This window comes from Echeneis naucrates, chromosome 19 (genome assembly GCF_900963305.1).
Source record: "Echeneis naucrates chromosome 19, fEcheNa1.1, whole genome shotgun sequence".
Classification (NCBI taxonomy): Eukaryota; Metazoa; Chordata; class Actinopteri; order Carangiformes; family Echeneidae; genus Echeneis; species Echeneis naucrates.
Window position 1 is genome coordinate 2,448,846 of NC_042529.1, and position 20,663 is coordinate 2,469,508.

Genomic DNA, 20,663 nt, shown 5'->3' on the forward strand with positions numbered 1-20,663 from the left:
CATAAACAATGTTGGTATTGCGGCGGAGCAGAAATCTCAAGAGTGGCGATCCCTCTTCTTTCACAGAGCTGTGCAGACAAACCTCAACTTCCTAATTCCTGGAATTTCTCTGCACAGACATCTAAATTTTCCAAACGGGGCAGCAGTAAAATGTGTGAGTTTGATTTATGCAGCAGGTTTTTGTTCTGTTTGTTTTTTTTTTTTACCTTGACCCTCCATATTCAGGATGTGGAACCTTTGTGACTCCATTTTTGTGTCCTTGTGTGCCCTTTGAGTACAAAGCAGCGTCTCTGAGCTTTACAGGCGTTTTGTGTAGGAGACGGGCTTACTCTCACCATCACAGGATTTAGTTGCTGACCTTTCGTCGGTACAAGGTTCACCTATGACCTACAAACTTAACACATCACAGGGACTCGTGCAAATGACAACAAAAAAAAGACAGTTCTTTCAAATATATCTGCCTTTACTTTATTCATGTTCTGTACAGTATTTCATTTCTCTATCATACTATATGACAATAAATGGCTATTTACTACAAAAAAGGTTGCATAAATAATTTAAATGTGGAAATAAAAATAAATATGCAGTTCATTCTTTATGACAGTCCTTCGTGTCTGTAGACAACAGCCCTCCCTCCCTGCTCCTTTTGAACGCCGCAGAGGACCACGCAGGTTTGCATCGCAGCTCTCAGCTTACATGATAATAAACCGTCTTTCCAGTTGCTATTTCAAAACATAGAAGTCGGAAAAAGAAGCAAACATTGTCAGTACAATTTAGACAACTGGGGAAAAAAAGGGGGAAAAAACAACGGCGTGCTGACAATAAGCGGAAACATGGTGAGTATTCTACGTGAAGTTCAGTCCCGTCTGAGGAGTTTGCTGAGGAAGAAGGTTATGTCGTCCGCGTATCGCTTCCTCTTCCCGCCGGGTTCTTTAGCCGTCAACACAAAGATAAAACGTGAATTATTGTTATCATTAGATTTTTTCTACGCCTATCTCTCCTGTCTGAGCTATTTACAGAGCGGTGCAGAGAGGGACGGAGGTGTCTCGACTCTTGCAGGCCGACACAGCGGAGGGACTTTTGGCCATCGGCGGCCGATCGCTGCTCCGTTTGGACCGTTGCAGAAGAATTCCGGTGTGGGCGTGTTGGAGAGCGCTCTGCCCCGAGGTAACAGCACGACCACGCACAATTTTCTGATGCCTCCTACACACATGTGCACTTTTTGCATGTGACTCCAGCCGACAGGAACTGGTTAGAGGAAATGGCTTTTTATGACTCAAATGCTAACACAGGAATGGGCTCATTTAGTAATTAGGCGGAGTCACAGGAATGCCCGATGCCCCCTGCGGTGTTAGTGCTGAGAAAGCAGTTTCTCTGTATCTGGTCGTGGGAAAAGGCGTCACTGGAACTGACAGGCCCGTTCGGGGGCTGCTGCAGAGGGGAGAGTGCTGTCGGGCTGTCCCGATGAGTGGGGCCTTCAGCGGGCTGTCGTGGAGGCCAGGCCTTCTGCAAAGCTGTCAACATCCCACCGTCAGAGCTCCCAAGAGCTGCCAGCATCCCCTCCACGCAGCGCCAGAGAGGAGATGGATTACAGCCACTTTGGAGCGGAGATACACCTTTTCAGCTTTAAACGGAGCCGTGCTGCAGCGTGGCTCTGCATCCGCTGGATGTTTGTACAGATGTGCCCGAGGCCTCGGGGAGTACTTCTCATTATGCTTAAATGAAATCTGCCTGAGTGCAAGAGACCAAGGAGGTTTCTGAGCTGTTGGGGCGGGGGGGAGATCAGATACTGGTTTCATATTCTCCAACATGGTGCTGTGTCTCCTGACAGTCAGAGTCCGGGACTCACTCATTTTGTCATGCAAATAAGCAAAGTTCACAAAAGACGAATGACTTGACATCAGCCCAGCAGTTAGCTTATGAATTCGCTCTTTGAAATTTCTCTTGCGTCTCCTCCTTATCTGAAGGAGATGTGTTTGTGTGTGTGTGTGTGTGTGTGTGTGTGTGTGTGTGTTTGTGTAAATGGACTTCAGTCTCCGTCCTTAGATGCTGGAGAGCAGCATCAGTACGAGTTGCCAATCAGCGGCGTGTTGTTTTTTTTCCGGTCCTGAGGCAAACGGCTGTGCTTCTTGTTGCGCTGCGTCTTCGGGGCCTCCTTGGCCACCGACTGGTTGTGGTGAGGCCTGAAGCGCTTGCACTTGCAGGAAGTGACCACCCGGATTTTGTAAGTCCGTGTGTTGCCGTTGGGACACTGCAGCTGGACCCTCCGCGTCCGGGAGTGAGCCGGGATGCAGCGGTAGTCCGAGGCGCTGCTCCTCCACCACTTGCCCCGGACGATGGAGTTGGGCATGAGGTGCGCTGGCATGCACTGGCCCGAGCACACCAGCTCCCTGATGGGTTTGGCGCTGCGGCAAGATCCGTCGGTGATGTAACGGGTGGAACGCAGCTCCCTGCAGCTCAGCTCCGAGGCACCTGGGGACGGAGTGCAGGATATCAGTTAGATCCATGGCTTCGGCCCAAAGCAAACACTTTGAAGTGCCGAACGCTGGAGGGGACAAGTTAACCACTTCAGTCCAGCATGTGCTGCTTCAGTTCAGTTTAAAAAATAAGAAAACAACACGCCAAAGAAAAGCGGAGCAGGCAGCAGATTTTCATTTCCATCGGACACACTGGGCAACACAAATGCAGCTGAAAAAACACACCTTTACAAATTCAACTTAGTTAAACAATTAGTGTATTTAAGTCAAACTCAGAGCCAAGGAGATCAGATCAGATCAGATTTTCTGTATTTAGTTCATGGTCTGATCGTTTGCTGACGATCTGGCTTCACAAAAGAAATCCAGCTGGCAGCAATCAGCTGATAGCAAATCCAGACCAGAGAGCCATTAAACAGCTCAATCAAACCCTAATGGAGGTTTTGGGCTGGAAGGAAAAGCTGGCATACGAGCGTCGCCCCCTCAGGAAATGTATGTGGTGATGGAAGAGTAAATAGCTGTCTGGTTATTTTAAGGCAGCGCAGCAAATGTACAATTTTGAACAAACGGGACATCTGCCAGACTGATTTGAGACATCGTGCGCAGTCAGTAATCCGATATTTCTGCCACAGTTTTTAACAGCCACATGCATGACTTATTGTCCTGTTTTTTTGTTTTGTTTTCTTTACAAGCAGCGTGTAAAAAAGAGGCAAAAGGAACTGTTGGTTAAGAAATAATACACTCAGCGAGGGATCTGTTTTCCTCTGTGGCTGAACAAAAGCATTTATGTGAGGTGACTTCTTTTTTGTCTCCCGCTGAGAACCTGATCTTGTGTTTTTCTGTGGGCTGCCACTGAAGCGACCACACGAGTATACAGTGTCTACAGCACGCACTGTACCAATTACCGCGGGCTGTCTCGTTCATGGAGCGTCTGTGTCTCACTCTCGTCTTTCCCTTCACATTTCCTGCTCTCCTCTCTACTGTGAGCCTGAGAGGGAATCCTGAAAAGAGAAAGACAGAGCACGCTGGACTACTGCACAGTTGCGTGAGTCTCACCCTGCAGCAGATACAGAGACGAGCCTTGGGAGAGGACTGGAGCGAGGCCAGGCAGTGGTCAAAGCCTCCGCTCTGACCCCACAGGGACCAGGACGAGAGCTAAGAGGCGGACGGAGAAAGTAATCCTGGAGATTTCTGTCTCCCTGCAAAGCCCATCACATATTCCTACTTGTCCATATGAAAACAAACAGCACACATTTTTTTTTTCCACCCCTCTTTTTGGAAAGCAGTTAAAAAAAATATCTACAAAACATGATCTAACTCAAGGTGTGGATTTGCTGCTTTGTGTGCGATTTTGTCATCCCTGCTGTCGGGGAGTTAAGATCCAAAAAGTCAGACTAACAGGTCCTGACCTGACAGCCTGTCCCCCCACCCGTCCACCCGAGCTGATGCTCCTCTAATGTTACCAATCATCCTCGTCTCTTGTCTCCTTTTAAACCAAGTCTGAACCGTGTGAGAATATTCTCCCCCCTCATCCTGAATCCACGAGGAGCTGCCGTTAGATTATCTGACATGCAACCTTTGCCGGCCACACAGGTGGGAATCATTCCCAAAAGCAGTGTTGCATTTAAAAAGCAATTTCCAAAACCACCACCCTCCCCGTCCTCCCCACCCGGACAACAAACTGAGGACTTTTTCTATTTGGGAGACATGTTGTTGCAATCAAATAGTTTTAGTGGAAGCGGAGCTTGACTAATGGTATAAGGAGAGAGGGAAATAAATTGGAGGACAAGGTGAAGAAAAAAGAAGCCCAGGTTTCTCTGAACGCTTCACTTCAGATTGTGTAGAAGAAGAAACCACAAGAATGTGTCTATAAGCCGCTCTCATCACCCTCCACTTTGGCAGCATTAAGAAAGAAAACACTCTTCCCACACACTCTTCATCAGGGAGCTGGTGTGAAAACACATTTTAGAGCGGCTGCGTTTTTTTTAAATTCAGGTTCAGACTCCACCACAAAGAAAATATCAATAAGGCCTTTTTAACCTTAGGAAAAAAAAAACCTGAGGTGGAATATTAAATAATGATAATAATAATAATTTAAAAAGTATCTCTCTGCCCTTAAACGCACTGAAGAAAAGTTCCCATAAAATACTGAAAACTAACAAAACCCATTTCACAAAAAAAAATTAAATATGAGGCGAAATATGAATTTATTCTGTCTACACCAGAAACATATATTTAGTTTAACCACATGATAACTAAATATTTTATGAAGTTTTACTGATTCACCGTTTTGGCCTCTGGAGGAATAATGAATTTATTCTTATTTTACACATCACAAATAAAACTCCTCATCTGACTGAGTTAATTGTTAAGATGCTGCGTTCAGGGTCCCCTCGGATTTGTAAACACATTTGAAGTCCACTCACTGTAGGTCACCGTGTTGGCTCCTCTGCCTCCGTTCTTCGCCCGGTTGTTCATGCCGTTGCTGCTGCTGCCGTTCCCCGCCTGCAGCATCGCCTGCTGGGCCGCCCGGCCGCCGTCTCCGGGCTCCGGTAGGGTCTCCGGTGGGGTCTCCGGTTGGACCTCCGGTAGGATCTCCGTGGCGTCGTTCTTCAGCACCTTCCAGCCCCGGACGGCCGTGCAGCATCCCTGCAGCAGCAGCAGCAGCAGCAGCGCCGAGCCGGACGCCAGCAGGGCCGGACACACCTGCATGGTGGCCGGCTGCAGATTCAAGCAGCGGGGGGGGGGGGGCACACCACACACACACACACACACACACACACTCACTCACTCACGCGCACACTCGGACGCTCCAAGGGCGCATGAGAGAAGATGCCCGCGCGGACAGGACGGTCAGTCCACTGACGGCGCGAGAGGCGCACGCGGTATTTAAGGCCACGCAAGTTTTCGTCAAGGATGACAATTAAAGAGTGGGAGGGGTTAAACCTGAGGGGGGGGGGGGTCATTCAGAAACTACAGGAGGGGAGGGGAGGAGAGGAGGAAAGGAGGGGAGGAGGGGAGGAAAGGAGAGGAGGGGAGGGAAGGAGAGGAGGAAAGGAGAGGAGGGGAGGAGGAAAGGAGAGGAGGGGAGGAGGAAAGGAGGAAGGGAGGAGAGGAGGGGAGGAGGGGAGGAAAGGAGAGGAGGAGAGGGAAGGAGGAAAGGAGGAGAGGAGAGGAAGGGAGGAAGGGAGGAGAGGAGGGGAGGAGGGGAGGAAAGGAGAGGAGGAGAGGGAAGGAGGAAAGGAGGAGAGGAGAGGAAGGGAGGAAGGGAGGAGAGGAGGGGAGGAGGGGAGGAAAGGAGAGGAGGAGAGGGAAGGAGGAAAGGAGGGGAGGAGAGGAGGGGAGGAGGAAAGGAAGAGAGGAGGAGAGGAGAGGAGGGGGGAGGAGAGGAGGAGGAAAGGAGGGGAGGAGAGGAGGAAAGGAGGCAATGATGGGGGGAGGGGAGGAGGGCAGAGGAAGGGAGGAGGGGAGAGGAGGGGAAGAAAGGAGAGGAAAGAGACAGGAGAGGAGAGAAGGGAGAAAGGAAAGTAGGAGAGGAACAGAGGAAGGTGAGGAGAGGAAAGTCAGGTGGGAAGGAGACGAAAACAGGAGGGCAGCAGAGGTGGAGGAGAAGAAAACAGAGGTGAGACGAGAAGGAGAGGTAAAGAAACTAAAGGTTAGGAAAGGGGGGAGACAAGGAGAGGAGGGGTGACCAAAGGTGAAGGATGAAGTGAGGAGAAAGAGAGACAAAGGGGGAGAAGGAGGTAAGAGAAGGAGGCAGGAAAGGTGAGAGGAGGAGAAAAGCAGGATGAGCTCATTTCTCCTCCTCCTGCTGTTGTTGTTGTTGGATTTCGCGTCCGAATGCATCTTCTCCCCTCTGAAGACTTCCGCTGCATGACGTGTCTCCCAAACATCCAGCGGTTTTTTTTTTTTTTATTATTTTTTTTAGGTGGTTTATTTTGGACGCCGTCTGAAGGCCGAGAGCGGGAAAAGAAGTTTCACTGCTGCAACGTTCGCCCCGCCTGGCCGAGCACACGTTCATCATTAATTACTCACAATCAATATCTCATTCGAACCCACGAGATGTTCAAATACTTCAGATTTTCTTTTGCTTTTTGTTATTTTTGCGTTTTTCTGCTCCTTCCTGACGACACAGTAGTTCAGCTAAAGCTTTACACGAGAAACCAGCACTGTTTTATTTTTATTCAAATCAGATATGAAGACACGGACCGAGGAATTCGTGCACGCTCCCCCTCCGAGTTGTTGGCGTCTGTCGTGTCTCAGTGATTTGATGAGTGCTGACAGACGGAGGCTCCTTCATTCAAACACTGCCCTCTTGAGGGAGAAGTCGACTGGAGGGAGATGATGGGATTAGGCTTCATTAGCATCACAGAGCTCCTTCTGTTTTGTTTTTCCTAACGTCCAGCTCCTTCGGTGGACAAAGAAGAAACAGAACGATTAAACAAAAAATAAATAAAGTCAGAGATGGGGGGGCCTTAAATCAGGCTAAAATAAAGTCTCTGAGGGGACCACAAACGGCAGAATTTAAAAAGATTAAGACGTCATTCAAAGTTTAGAGACATTTCAATTTCACACAAATAATAATTAGAAAAAAGATTTGTCGACAGTGGCAGCCCCTCGATTGGAAATTTAAAAGGAAACAAATTTACTGCGACACTGGGAGCAGTATCTATGAATTACAGGAGATTGTTAATTCAGGTACGTGGAAAGTTGCATGAAAGTATTTTTTCATGCTCTTATTTGATAGTAAAAGCGGAGACAGACAGGAAGTACGGCAGAGACAGCAGCAGTAAACCTGCGACCTCTGTATCGATGAATCTTATGTGTCCGATCACTGGAGCCATCAGGAGGCGCCGAGAATTTAATTATTCACAGGCGACGTGTTTCTAACAGAAGTGACCACAGCAGGTTCATGCAGGTTCTGAACCATCCAAGAAAAAAAAAAAAAAAATGTTGAAATGTGGCCGTCCCTTTTTAAAAAACATGGCCGCTGCTACGAAACAACCAGGGGGAAGACGGCACGCTAACTGCAACCAGCTGTTACCGGGACAACGGATGGGACTGTGGTGGTGACCCCTGACCTCTGGGGTGACCGACCAACATCCACTGAAAGTCGCACCTTTTTGGAAGCAGCAGCTACAGAGTGCTTCTTCATGGCGGCTGATAATCACCTCACACGTAGTAACTCATGCCAGGAGGCGAATATTTAAGAGGAAAGTTTTTAAATCTCGTTGCTTTCTCTGTTTCCCGTCAGGCTGTTGGAGACTGAAGTACAGGAAGAGGACGCACAACAAGGACAGACGGACACAAACAGCTCGGATGCTGCCGGGATTTTAACGGTCAACACGTTGGAAAAATAATCAGGAATCTGATCGGGAAATGACCAAAAGCGTCGTCGGCAGGTTCCAGAGCTAAAATTCCGCTCTGTTGGAAAGATTAGTTCGTGTTTATTAGCTTTTGATGTTTGAACACTTAGGAATCCTGATGGGTCGAAGGGTTTAAAGTGACTGCAGGAGACAACTCTGTCTTCTTCTTGTGTGTAATCTTCCAGCTCTGATTCTGTCCCAGACTTTTTTCTTTTTTCTTTTTTCTCAAGCGAGCGAACGATGATTACAGCCTTCTCGCCGACATCACGACGGATGCCCATCACGGCCTCAATTTAGATCCTCTCTGGGTTTCTTTATAGAGCCCTCGGGCCCCCGCAGTTTTCTTCCTCATGATAACAGCACGATGAGGCCCGAGAAACGATCAGATGCTCACCAGATTGCTCGAAAAGACCTCAAGCCGGGCGAGAGAGGATGGCTGAGTGTAATTTTTATGGAACTGGAGCTAAACCGTTTTCAGTCCATAAAAGCATTCCAGCTCCTTGTGCCCGGCGTTTGGTAGCATTCAAGTTGAACTAGAAACTGAACCCCCCCCTGCTTTTTTTTTTTTATTCTGCACAAATGGAGGCCAATGAAAGCAAATAGTGAGATTTCATTACAGCCCCGTAACTCCTCTTTTTGAGGAGGTAAATTATTCATACTGTGTCTGCTGCAATTATGCAAAGTAAGTTCAAGTTCAGCTCTCTGGCTCCCTGCATCAATCCCCAGAAACTTTTATGAATGTGAGCGAACATGCGGTTTATTTTATTTTCCGTCAACTTTGACCCTGCCTTGTTTTAAAAAGTCAAATTCACCACGCTCACATTGTGACATTTGTCATACTGAGTACATTACTGATTTTTTTTCTCACGATTACAGCTGAGTGAAGCTCGGTAATGAACTTAAATACTTTTAAGGTCGCAAGTGAAACTAAAAACGGTGATTTAATGAATAACAGGAAACTTGAGCAGAAGTGAAAAGACACTCCGTCTCCCCGTTCACTTTTAAATTTTAAATGCACACATCAGGTAACAGGACACAGGTGGAGCTAATGTGGGCGGGGCAGACAGTCAGAAGGGCGGGAAAACACCCTGGAACAGGAAGTTAAATGAAGGCAACAGGTGAGATATTTCACAATAAAACATGACTATATTTACTCATTTTATCTTTCAAACATTTGACTTGAGTACTGTAATTTTTAAAAATCCAATGACTTCCAGCATTTTTGCTGAACATATTGCAGAAAGCAAATGGCCAGATTTCTATCCAACTGCAGCGTTTGTTTGTTTGTTTGTGGTTTTTTTTTTAACCACTATTCCAGAAAATGAGCAAAAGCTAAAGATGATGTAACTGAAAACAGGAAAAGAGAAAGAACAGAAAAACAAGCTGTTGAAATTGTTTCAATTTGGATCAGTGATAAATATCCTGATGTTTCAGGTTGTAGTTTCAAAGAATTGTTGAGCGTTACTCGATTTGAAAAGCTGTCATATCCTGTATATCTAAGAATGAAATGTGCCGCTTCCTGCTCTAAGAATCGGCCTTCAAAAGCAGGCGAATGCGTCACTTCTGACAGGACAGATCGGAGTTAAACAGCACAGATTGAGCTACAAAGCCTGCCATGCTGCGAAATCTGTGCTCTTATGCATTCATGCTGATCGTTATCCAAGAGTGCAGATTGTGTCCTATCAGCTTCGTACGTGGCTGCACATCTGGACATATTTATGACCTTTTTTTTTTCTCTTTTTTAAATTAGACAACATGAACTACCACCAACTCTAACTTTGCACCATTCATGCTAACGAAACGCGGATGTGGAAATGCTGATGGACTAAAATGGTCAGGAACAACTGCGCTGTCATGCTTCCATGTTCATTGCACTCGTCATTTGTGTCCACATGCGAAGGATCTGAGGATCGGCAGCGACTACAAAGAGAACTGTACAGTTGATCAATTGCTGCGTGTCGACCCTGGACGTATTTGAAAGTGTTTCATTATTGACAAAGTGGTGGCTCTGCTCTACATCACTTTGTATATCCCACTGTGCAGAATACCAGAGCTACCTCTCTCTACATTTTCCAACAATTGATTTATCAACTGTTCACACACACACACAACTCTTTCCAAGCCATATCTGTGTATAGTGAAAATAAATTATCAAAGTTGGGCCGAACCTTTTCATGCGCTGGATTAAACCAGAGAAATGTGGACGCAGGAAGAAGAGGATGAGGGATGTCACCAAAGATTATGAAATGGATTATAGCTCAGGATGTCGCCCATAATTTGTATTTTCCTTTTTCTAACTGCAGGCACAACGTGTTTGTCCGTCGGCAGCCACCGAGGGTTTCTAGAGCCGGGCAGGAGGTCACCGAGAGGTGACTGCCTGCTCCAGACGAGCTCGAGCTGAGGCATGATAATCCTCTGAGTCCAAAGCGGGATTCGTCTTCCGCTCTGATCTTTTATGTGGTTTCCATGTGGGAAAACAGGAGATTTATCCCTGGCTGTTATAAATCAAACTCCAGCCATTTCCATTGTTTGTCTTTGAGCTTTTCAAAGAATCATGAAAATAGAAAGTCCGCCCGTCAGAGCGGCCTCGTAGCCAAAGTGTAAGAACTGTGGGAACCGGTCTGGCCAGAACACCGAGACCACACTAAGCTGTTTTCTAACCAACCCAAGCCTCTTAGCACGCCGCCCGCCACCAGCACGCCGCCCACCAGCAGGCCACAGGTGCTATTCTTAGCAATGGGGGTAAAATTAACCAGCAAATTATTCTCCATTCTCTTTTCCGCTGGTTTTCGTCAGAGTTGCGTCTTTGCAGTAACCATTTTACAGCCCAAACGGAAAATGCATCATAAATATAAGATATAATAAATAATAAACCAAGGAAGATCATTCTAAGAACATTAACTGTGTAACTAGAGCTGCAGTGATTTTTGTGATTATAAATCAGGTCTAGGTTTTATATTGATGTGGTGAAAGCTTGAAAGTGTTTAGTGCACTGAGCCTGTAGTCATATATTTATATTACATTACATATACATAAACAGATATAGATTTATATGTTTATTACATTTTTATTTAATTGTTAAGCAAAAAAATTCTGTGAATCTGGTTCTCTCTTCTTATAGGCACATCAAACTGTTGTTATTAAAGTTCCACAGAGAAGCTGGAGCGATATAAACTATACACAATGGACGGTTTTTGGTTTTTAAAACCATAAATATCTCTTTTTATGGACATCCACACTCCAACTTAAAACCTGGAGTGTAAAATATGGGACCTTAAAAAACCGGCCCCTATAGCTCCATATTTGAGGTACTGGAAGGTTTCAATCTTTTTACTGCACCCGAAGCAAGAAAACAAAGAGGTGCATCTCCCAAAAGTCTGAATTATTCCTAAACGATTAAACACCGCAACGTGCACTTCTGCTTAATTTGGCCTCCAACGCCAACTCTAGCTGTTAAACTGTACACGACTGTCATCCGGGGAGTAAATCAGGGCGAAAACAAACAGAGCTCGGGTTTTACAAACCACTGCAGGATCCTGACCCATATAAATACATCCACACCAGAATAAAAAATAAATAAAATGAAAATTCAACTCTGCAGAATGAATTAAGCGAATCCCATTTATGACCCACACACACAAAGAAAGAAGCGCTGGTTGCAGATTTCGTGAGTGTCTCTCTCGTTATTCCTCGAGCATCCGCTGACTCAGGATCTTACCCACAACTTCAAGTCTTCCTGAACTTCAAATACGGCGCCCTCCCTGCAGTCTGAACTATATATTATCAGACAGCACTGCCATAAAATGCCTAAGTATAACCTGTGCAGCAGACGTGGAATCAGCTGGGGTGATTAACCAGAAGTGTTGTCACTCAACCCCGCAGTTACAGCACGGCGGCTGTGGTGGCTTAAATACACAATCAGTGGAGCGGCTCTTCTCCTCTCACACGCACTGTAAAATGTGAGAAGCTGTGAAAGAGCTGCAGACAAAGATCATCAGCGTGTTTTCAGCTCCTCTGTGTCGTGGAACTAAAGGAGCTTCTTCCCAAAGAATCAGCCACTTTAAAAACAAGTAAAGGACATTATTAATACTGTGTAATCACTTTTAAAATGTAGCCCTCCGTGCTTCTTCTACACGCTAACATTTTTATATTACAAAATGTAAGTTTGTAAACTGTGCTAAGCTAACAGCTCCTCTGCTCCAGCTCTAAACTTAATGACCCCAAAAGTGCCATCGATGATCTTCCGTTACTCCCGTAAATAATAAAGTATATTTCCCTGAATGTCGAGCTAATACATAAAAGGTTTGATTTAACTGCTATAGTTCAGTTAGCCTAAACACGGACCGCAGCTCATGATTGATGCATGCTGTAACGCGCTGTATGCGTTTTGTAATATACATTTCAAGAGTGCTGCAGGTGCCAAGTCCTGATGGACAAGGACCAAAAACCAACTTATGAAAACATCAGGAGGAGCTGGCTGTGCTTTATGAAGGTGATGAAGGAGAGATCCAGCGCTGCTTCACTGAAAGGGCTGCACATGTTTTGTTTTGGGTTTTTTTTTTTTTTTTTTCTCCTCCACAATGTCAAATCTCCCAGAATACTTTGCAAGGTACGCTAATTAAGCATGAAAGTACAAACAGGCTCAGCTGCCTGCGTTGGCGAGGACTCTCTCCAGCACAGACACGGCTCTTTTCAGGTCCCGGAGTGTCGCTCCCAACTTTATTTTCTTTTTCCAAGATTAATAAAACAAGATAATCATGTGAGGATAATCTGAACACTCTTGTCCTTAATCCAATAAAACGGATAATTATAAACAGTCGCTAAAAAAGGAGGTCGTGCCTCATCTCGTCATGTAAAGGTGCTGCAGCTTGTGTCTGCGCCGAGCCCACCCACTGTGCAGCCGTGTGAGTCCGGCCTTTTGTTTTCTGCAGAAATGCCTCTTTCCTCTTCCTCTTCACAAAGGGTGACCACACAAAGCTGACTTGGGAGTGAAACGGATTGAAGGCATGATTACAGCCGTGGTACGGTTGAGGGGACGTTGCAACAAACCTTTCACTGACTTGACTGATTTCCTCATAAATAAAAGAAGAAAATGAAATAAAACGGGTGGATCCACTCTTGAGGGCAGAGTGATGTAAGAATACATAAGGTGTGTATTTTCTCTAAAATAAATATAAAGAACCTTTTATGGGTTCTCATGAACAGGGTGCAACTTCACTTCCTGTAAAAATGCAAGCTGCGCACACGCTGAATAAACATTCACAATTACCCCGATGAGCTGATTCAGAGTCTGAGCCGTGCCTCACAGAGGAGTCACTGTGTTATGAAGCTTTGAGCAGGTGATGCTAATTGACTGCTACAGCCCATCTGGAGCCGATTAAATCAGATGTATCACTCAAATACGATTCCTGTAACACAGAAGATGCAAATTCTGTAAATTTTCCAGTTTTTTTTTTTTTTTTTCCCCTTTCCTTTTTTTGCATCTGCAGGTTCAGAACAAACAGATATTGTACGATGGAAGGATTATTAGCCTGAAGCTTCTGCAGTCAAATGTCGGTTCGATCACACGCAGCACACATTGAAAACGAGGCCTGTGTCTCAACAGCCACCCAAATACTTTCCACAGCCATTAAATGTCACTTCATAACCGCAGCCAGCACTTCTCAGTGATGATGTTTCTTGTTTGTGGACGAGTTTAGGATGTTGTTTCACCCACAACAATCGAGCGGTTCCCATTAAGTGCCTAATTTTTCAAGCAGAAAATGTGTCCTCCACCCCCAAAACCCAAAAAGCATTTAGCAAGAGAGAGAGAGAGAGAGAAAGAAAATACAAATTCCTATCGTCGTTCAGAAAAAACATCAAGTTTGAGTCAAGTGTCTTTAGTTTGGCCAGCTTCATCTTCATATCTGTGTGTGGCTTGGCTGTATAAACACAGGACCTGCAGGATCCACATACAGCACAGCAAGTGCAGTAAAACAGCCAGATGAAACGAGCAGCTCCACCGAGGGCACAGGCGCTTGGAAGAGGATCTGACGACCGCTCAGCTCCAACAGCCCATTCTCTCTTTCTCCCTTCCTCCCTTGTTCTCAGTATTTCCTGATAATTAGTGCTGCGCCGCAGATGTGCATTTCTCCCTTTTCACCCTCCTGCACTTCCATCCTCTCCTCCCTCTCAATGTGAACGCTGGATATTCGAAGGGCGCATCATATGCTTCCTATTTTATAAAGCCATTAAAAGGGAGGACAAAGATGAAAGCTAAATGTGGGGTGGTGGGGGGGGATTGGCAACTTTAATCAAATTTTAAGCAACACAAACATGTGGGGAGGGCTGGGGGAGGCAAGTGAAGTTTTGAGAATCAGCTGAAAACCGGAGCAGGGTGGGGGGGGTGGGGGGGGTGGATGATATGAGTCAACCACCAATAAAAAATTTCAAAGGCAACTGATAACTTAATTCTGCGACAGAGAGTCATGAAGCTGATTGGAAGTTGTGTTTCTCACCAGTGAATCATTTCCCCAATAAACAAGGATCGAACACGAGCTCCCAGCTGGTGAGCGGCACAGCAAGAAGGTTTCAGGTTCGGTTCCCGGCCTGAAGCCTTTCTCTGCGGAGCTGACCTGTCCAGGGTGAGCTGGGATGTGCTCCAGCTCCCTCCACGATAAGCTGTAGAAGAACACAGGCCTCGGCTGCAGAAAGCTGGAATAAATGGCACTTCATCACACGGCGCCCTGCGTCGTTATTGAAGAGAATTCAGAAACAAGCATCCTGGATTCCTTCAAATAAGCAGCAGAGAGGGACCTATAACTTGTTGCAACACATAATCCCTCCGTTTTTACTCAGGCTACTTCCTGCCGGTGGACGCTGTACCTGGCATATTTCTCCGTCAGACTCCCTGGACGTGGAGTTATGGAGGTGGGGGGGCCGAGGACGCCTGGGTTTTTCCTTTCAATGTCGATAACAGGAAAGATGTAAAGGTTCACCTTTTTTCTGAGGGGTCAAACGGCCGCTTTCTTGAAATTCTTGACCGGTTTGAGTTCAGGCAGAACAGGGAGGAGGTGGTTTATTGTTGGGGGGGGGGGGGGGCTCAAGGGCCACACAGCTGGTGTGTGGTAATTGCTGTGCAACCGTAGAGAGCTGAAGCTACGGAGAGTAACCTCCAACCGGTTTGTGCTTTTCTGGACGTCACGCGGTGCGGCCCGCTGTTGTGAAACATAAAATAGCATTTGCATCAACGCTTGGAGACCTGGAAGGTTTTCTCCGGCTCGCTCTGTCATCTCATTCCCACTCTTGATGTCATTTCCCCTCTGACTATGAGCTTTATTTATTTTTTTTTTTTGGCCGGTTTGTCCACGGTGTGTGTTTAAATGTTAAACAGGAGTTTGCCGCCTCCCTGTGGTGAAGTTGTGCAGCTGCTGCAGACACACAAACACGACACTGTCAATCTGCTGACGCTGATCTTCAAAGGCAGTTTTCAGCATTAATTTATCATTTTAGTCCACATTAGTCCGGTGTTTATTTCTGCCCCCCCCCTCCCTCAATAAGATGCCCAGCTTGCCTCTCAAAGGTCAAAGGTCAAAGTGATCATCTTCTTTTCTTCTATTTGTTGAAATACTTAACCGGAATCAGCCCAGTTATGAAGTACTAATTTATAATGTTTTCATAGTTTTTTTCATTAAACTGACTTTTTGGATGAAATTCAAGTTAGAAAACTCGCTGAAGGCTTTTATTTACTACATTTGAAGCAGATGAAATGGGAAAATATCGGATTGGTTTTTCATCCATCCGGTGTATCAGGCCTAACTTCCCTTTGTAGAGTAAACAATAATAAGCCACTCATAATAATATGTTAATACCTCAGCCATTTATTTCTTAAACATAAGTGAGAAGGGACTTCTCCAAGGTAAGAAAAATAACATTGCAATTTAAAATCAAGTGCACTTCAACAATGTCTCGTCCGGTAAGGGAGTCGTCCCTTCCTGCTGCGTGAAGTGAGATACACAAACTCAAAAACACGTCAGAGTCGATCTTTACTGTAAGGCTTTGGGTGGGGTGCTGTGTCTTTACTGTGGCGATGCGTTCACTGAGATGTCAGTGGGGAGGGGAGGGGAGGGGGGCGAATATAGAAATCTACACAAACAGTCGGTCCGACATCACGACAACATCCTCCACGACATCAGTGCATGAACAGAAATGCAACAAAGTGAAAAAGATAAGACGTGGATTGTGTGATGGACTCCAGGAGGAGTCGGGCAGTGGGATCATTTGTGCTAAAACTCTTTTTTTTTTTTAGATGTTTATCACAATGGGAGTGAGAAGACGATGACAGCTCTGCAGTCAGCACCTCACCTGGGCCAAACAGCACTTATAAGTCTTTTCTAGTGTTTGTTTGAAAACTCTCAGGAGCAGCAGATGGATGGAGGTTATTACATCATGGACAATTCGGATAAGCTTGGCCAGACAGGTTTCCATGATGTAAGATATCAAGCGTCAGTTCGAGAGAGTTTAAAGGTCTCAGGTTTTTGCCTACTCGAGCGCAGACGGCCAAGCTTCGCCACATGGGACGGCAAATTTGACCCAAAATCACAGGAAGTTATTTGTAAGTCAATTTAAAGCACTTTTCTGTGATTAAAAAAAAATAATAATAATAATAATTAAAAAAACAACAACTACCTGTCTGTACCCGAGCGATTTAGCAACCGTGCTCTCCAAGTCTGATCACGTGTTCGGCTTCCAGAGACCACTGTGAATGAGTTGGCCCAGGCCTGACTACCATTACAGGCGGCTCGGCCTAAAACAACACGGGTAATGACACAGTTAGCTCGAGAAGTAGGTCGCAATCACACTTCCGTGTACATTTCGATTTCCAACTGTACAAAAAATAAATAAATAAATAAATAAATAAATAAAAAATCTTTCTTTATTAGCAGAGCAGAGGAGCTAAACCTACGACCCTCTTATGTCCTTGGAACAGGACAAGTCTAAGTAAAAACCAACTTAACCAACTCTGAGGAGAAAAGAAAGAAGAAAATTAACATTTCATCTGCAAATTCCAACATCAGACAATGTCCTATCTGGATAGTGTAATATATGCCAGCTAAATGAAAATGCAGCAATCCACAATTGCCTTAGTGCGCGTTACATACTCAGCATATATAACAGTATACACATCACATTTGACATTCTGGATAATACATAAGCTACTGTACCTGGAGTATAACCAACAATCGGATGCTGGTGTTAAACAAAACAAAGTTGTCTTATATTGACGTTACAGCTCACATTTAGGAAGAAAAACTCTAGTGGCAGAAAAAACATGGGGTTGGATCGTAACTACTTGTAATGTTGATCATGGGAGGTTGGCAAAAAAAAAAAAAAGAGAAAGAAAAAAGAAACTTGTGCAAACTACTTGACGTTGAACAGCAGGTGGCAGTGTTTCTCTGTTACTCAATGCATAAACCAAGTGTTGAGCCAGCAAGTGTAGCCACAATGGAAGTTTTGTATTTGTTGCAAAAGTTGTATAATTTTTCGCCATTTGGCAGGAAACTTCCATCGTGGCCAATCTGGCAGAGTGTCTTTTTTTTTTTTTTTTTCCAGACACCGTCTCAGGAGCCAGAACTGCCAATGATTCAATCAACAAGCAGGTTGGTGCAGGCAGTTGATGCTATAAAGTACATACCCTCATCCTGGACCGATTTGGACCGATTCTACCCGGTTGGTTCCCAAAAGTTCAACACGTGCTCTGACGTGAAAACTAAAACAGGAAAGTATCAAACTGTGTCAGAAGGAGGGCAGTATTGTGGAGTAGATGTGAGTGAAACCCCAGGCCATTTATATGACCAGGCCAATCAGGAGCACGGCTGGCGGGTCACTTGGCACAGGTTTGGTGTGTAATGTAGTCGTCAGCTCGAGGGCGCAGAGTTAAGTGGATCTCTGTCGATGAAGAACAGTCGATAATTTCGTCACTGTGTGGTTTGGGGTTCGTGATGAGGTGGTGGGAAAGTCGTGGCCTTGAAAATGCTCTCAAATTTGAACAAATGCACCCGATTCGTCGTCTTCGCCAGACGTTTCAGGAGAACAGCGTGCAACAATCGGGCGTTTTGATACATTTTCAAGCGTGTGAGATGAGAAAATGACAAATGGTGAGGGGTGACGAGAACAACCAGCGGCGTGATGATCAACGACCGTGTGATGTCCGTGAGAAACATCACAACTGCTGTCATGTTGTGGCTCAGGAAAGTTCGCCCTCCACTTCAACTCCCTGGGATAATATCCCCTCGGCCAACAATGAGTCCCACGCTGCAGCAGCACTAGACATTTCAATGCACCCTTTGGGATTCGATTTTCTATGAACACATTCCTCCTCTGATTCTATCAGTGCACTTTTCAGTTAGTTTTCCCCCGAAGACACTTCACATTGATCATAGACACTTTTGGGTGCTTTGCTTTGGAACTGCAAGTGCACTACGACTGTGGACTTGAAATTCAGTCATTTATGAGACGATCTGAAAACCGTAAAACCTTCAGTTTTACAAATGGGAGAGAAAATCAGCCTCGCTGGACTGAAGCGACGTCTACAAACAGCTTTTTGTGTTTGACTAATAAACAAACTGAGGTTTAACTGACTGCAGGGTTTTGTGAGACAAACGGCAAATCTGCACGTTGCAGATGATGAAACTGAAGATCTTTGGCATTTATGGTTGTAAAATAAATTATTTGATTTGTTTTTTTCTGCTGTCACATCTGCCACAGAAGCGTGAACTTCACGTGTCTTTTGATCGTAAAGCAGATCTACATTATTTATGTGGATGGATTAGATCTTCTCAGATGGTTTTTTTTAGGCTCTAAAATCACAAATATTTCTTCTTATGGAGACAAACAGATATGGAACTTTTAAATAACGGTCCACCTGATGGAAAATCATGTCTGCTTCAGAGACAGATTAAAAGTAAAATGAATTGGACAAAGGGAAATAAATAAAACTTAAGCTGCTATTTCTTTTCTGCCTGTAGATGGCGCAGGTCTGACAACATGACTGCCCATCTCCAACAGAAAGTCTCAGTCTTGCTCTGCAGCTTAAAAACATTGCATTGAAATGGAAAGTGCAGCTGGAGAATGACTTCATTCTCACCCAGAAAATTTGCACCTCCTGTTGAGAAAGAAGGGAACTGTATGGACGTGATGACGTGACGCAGTGAGGTCATATGCAGGACAGTCCATGTGCACCTTATGCTGCCACCTGCATTCTGCTGTATACCATGAAAAAGTAAAAAAAAAAAAAAATCAGCTTCAACATGGCAACAACAACAAAAAAAAAAAAACTACACAAAAGACTCGCAAAGACGATGATTTCATGCCTCAGTATCCCAGCTAAGTTTGTGGGGGGGGGGCGGAAATAATTAGAATTAAAGCTTGGCACAATTGTGATATAACATATCACAATCACCCAAAACATTTTACATGCACACCATATTGAAATATTAATGTACATGTGAAACAAAAAGAATGGAGCAGCTACTCTGTGACGTCATATACAAATATAACATGATATATTAGAACTGAAGACATATTGACGATACCTACACGTTATAGACACATTGCTTATACATTCATATATGTCAACACTTAAATATGTATATACAGTATACATGTATATATTCATATGTATACAGATATATCAAAGGAGGAATAAATAGTGCCATTAATGAAGTGAAAGAACCTAGTTTCCATTTCCCCTCTAGAGACAACTAAACCCCCCGGTAACATGCTCCGGGCTGTTTATTCTGGAGGAATATGCCGTCTAACGTTCGGGACGTCGTGGCTGAACTACCGGCTCTCCTTCTCCTTCCAGGTATGTCTCTACAATCAACCCTCAAAAGGAGCAAATCCCCGTGCAGGGTGTTTCAAAAGAAAAAAACAAAACACTGCACGGCACGAGGTCGAGTTTAAGAGTATTACACCCAATACTAAATACAGCGTCCTTCAAAATGTAATGCTGAACTATTGTAACAACTACAGCCTGAATACTCATATTTAGATGTGATTACATTCTATATATCTGGTTGGGTATTGACATATATTGCAATGCTTTCGTACATACGAACAGAAATAAAGAAAAATAAAAAGACGCTTTGACCCTGTGTGTGCATAAAGTCAGGCATATTAAGTTACTGTATGACACACACACACACACACACACACACACACACACTTGGGAGTGAGACACGTGATAGGTTGTGCATGGACCTGACAAACTGTGTTGATGAAACAGTGGTGTTGGGTACCGACTGAATGGCTGCGTCAGGGAATTGGCAGTGGGCAACTCTCTGGCTCGGTGACTGGAACGTTCAGGTGGACGTGGGTGGCGTCATTCTGCGTTTGTTTGAATCTGGAGGCCTCCAGTTTGACGGCGGTGAGCTGGCACGCGCTGCCGCCGTGTCGTGTTCTGCGTGGTAGTGGAAAGTGTTACTGCAGCAACGAATCTGGAGAACAGCTAAGAAAGAACAGGCTGCCACGATGATGATTTCATCGTCACTGACAAAATGAAAATAATTTAAATAATTAATTTCATCAGCTGTCTTCTCCTTTATCTGAATACTGCAGTTGGAGCATCTTGGGTGATATTTCTTTGAACTGTTCAGGGTCTATTGACACATATGTTCCCGCATGATTTGACACAGCAGCCGATTTTAGAGCCGCCTTCATTCAGATCGATGGGCGGTGTCTTTTTTCATGCAGGACTAAAGTTAGTTGGAAGGTGACCTTAGCTGTTAAAATCCAATTCTTTCTCTTTGCGCCTCCTTCTCCTGAGCAGATGCCGACTGTGTTG

The 20,663-nt window shown here is 44.9% G+C and overlaps 1 protein-coding gene across 1 annotated transcript; it reads right to left on the bottom strand.

Moving 5' to 3' along the window:
- Positions 1-1,883: 1,883 nt before the first annotated feature.
- sost (sclerostin) lies at positions 1,884-5,341 on the bottom strand. Its single transcript, XM_029528547.1, has 2 exons — positions 4,901-5,341; positions 1,884-2,472 (listed from the first exon to the last, which is right to left on the bottom strand). Exons 1-2 carry the CDS (start codon positions 5,184-5,186, stop codon positions 2,063-2,065), a joined length of 696 nt encoding a protein of 231 aa, XP_029384407.1. The 5' UTR covers positions 5,187-5,341; the 3' UTR covers positions 1,884-2,062.
- Positions 5,342-20,663: the final 15,322 nt, after the last annotated feature.

Bases quoted from the DNA above. Each gene is read 5' to 3' on its own strand.
- sost (XM_029528547.1), bottom strand. From the start codon at position 5,186: ATGCAGGTGTGTCCGGCCCTGCTGGCGTCCGGCTCGGCGCTGCTGCTG. The intron at 2,473-4,900 runs GTGAGTGGACTT...CTCCGTCCCCAG, and splicing joins AGCCAACACGGTGACCTACA to GTGCCTCGGAGCTGAGCTGC.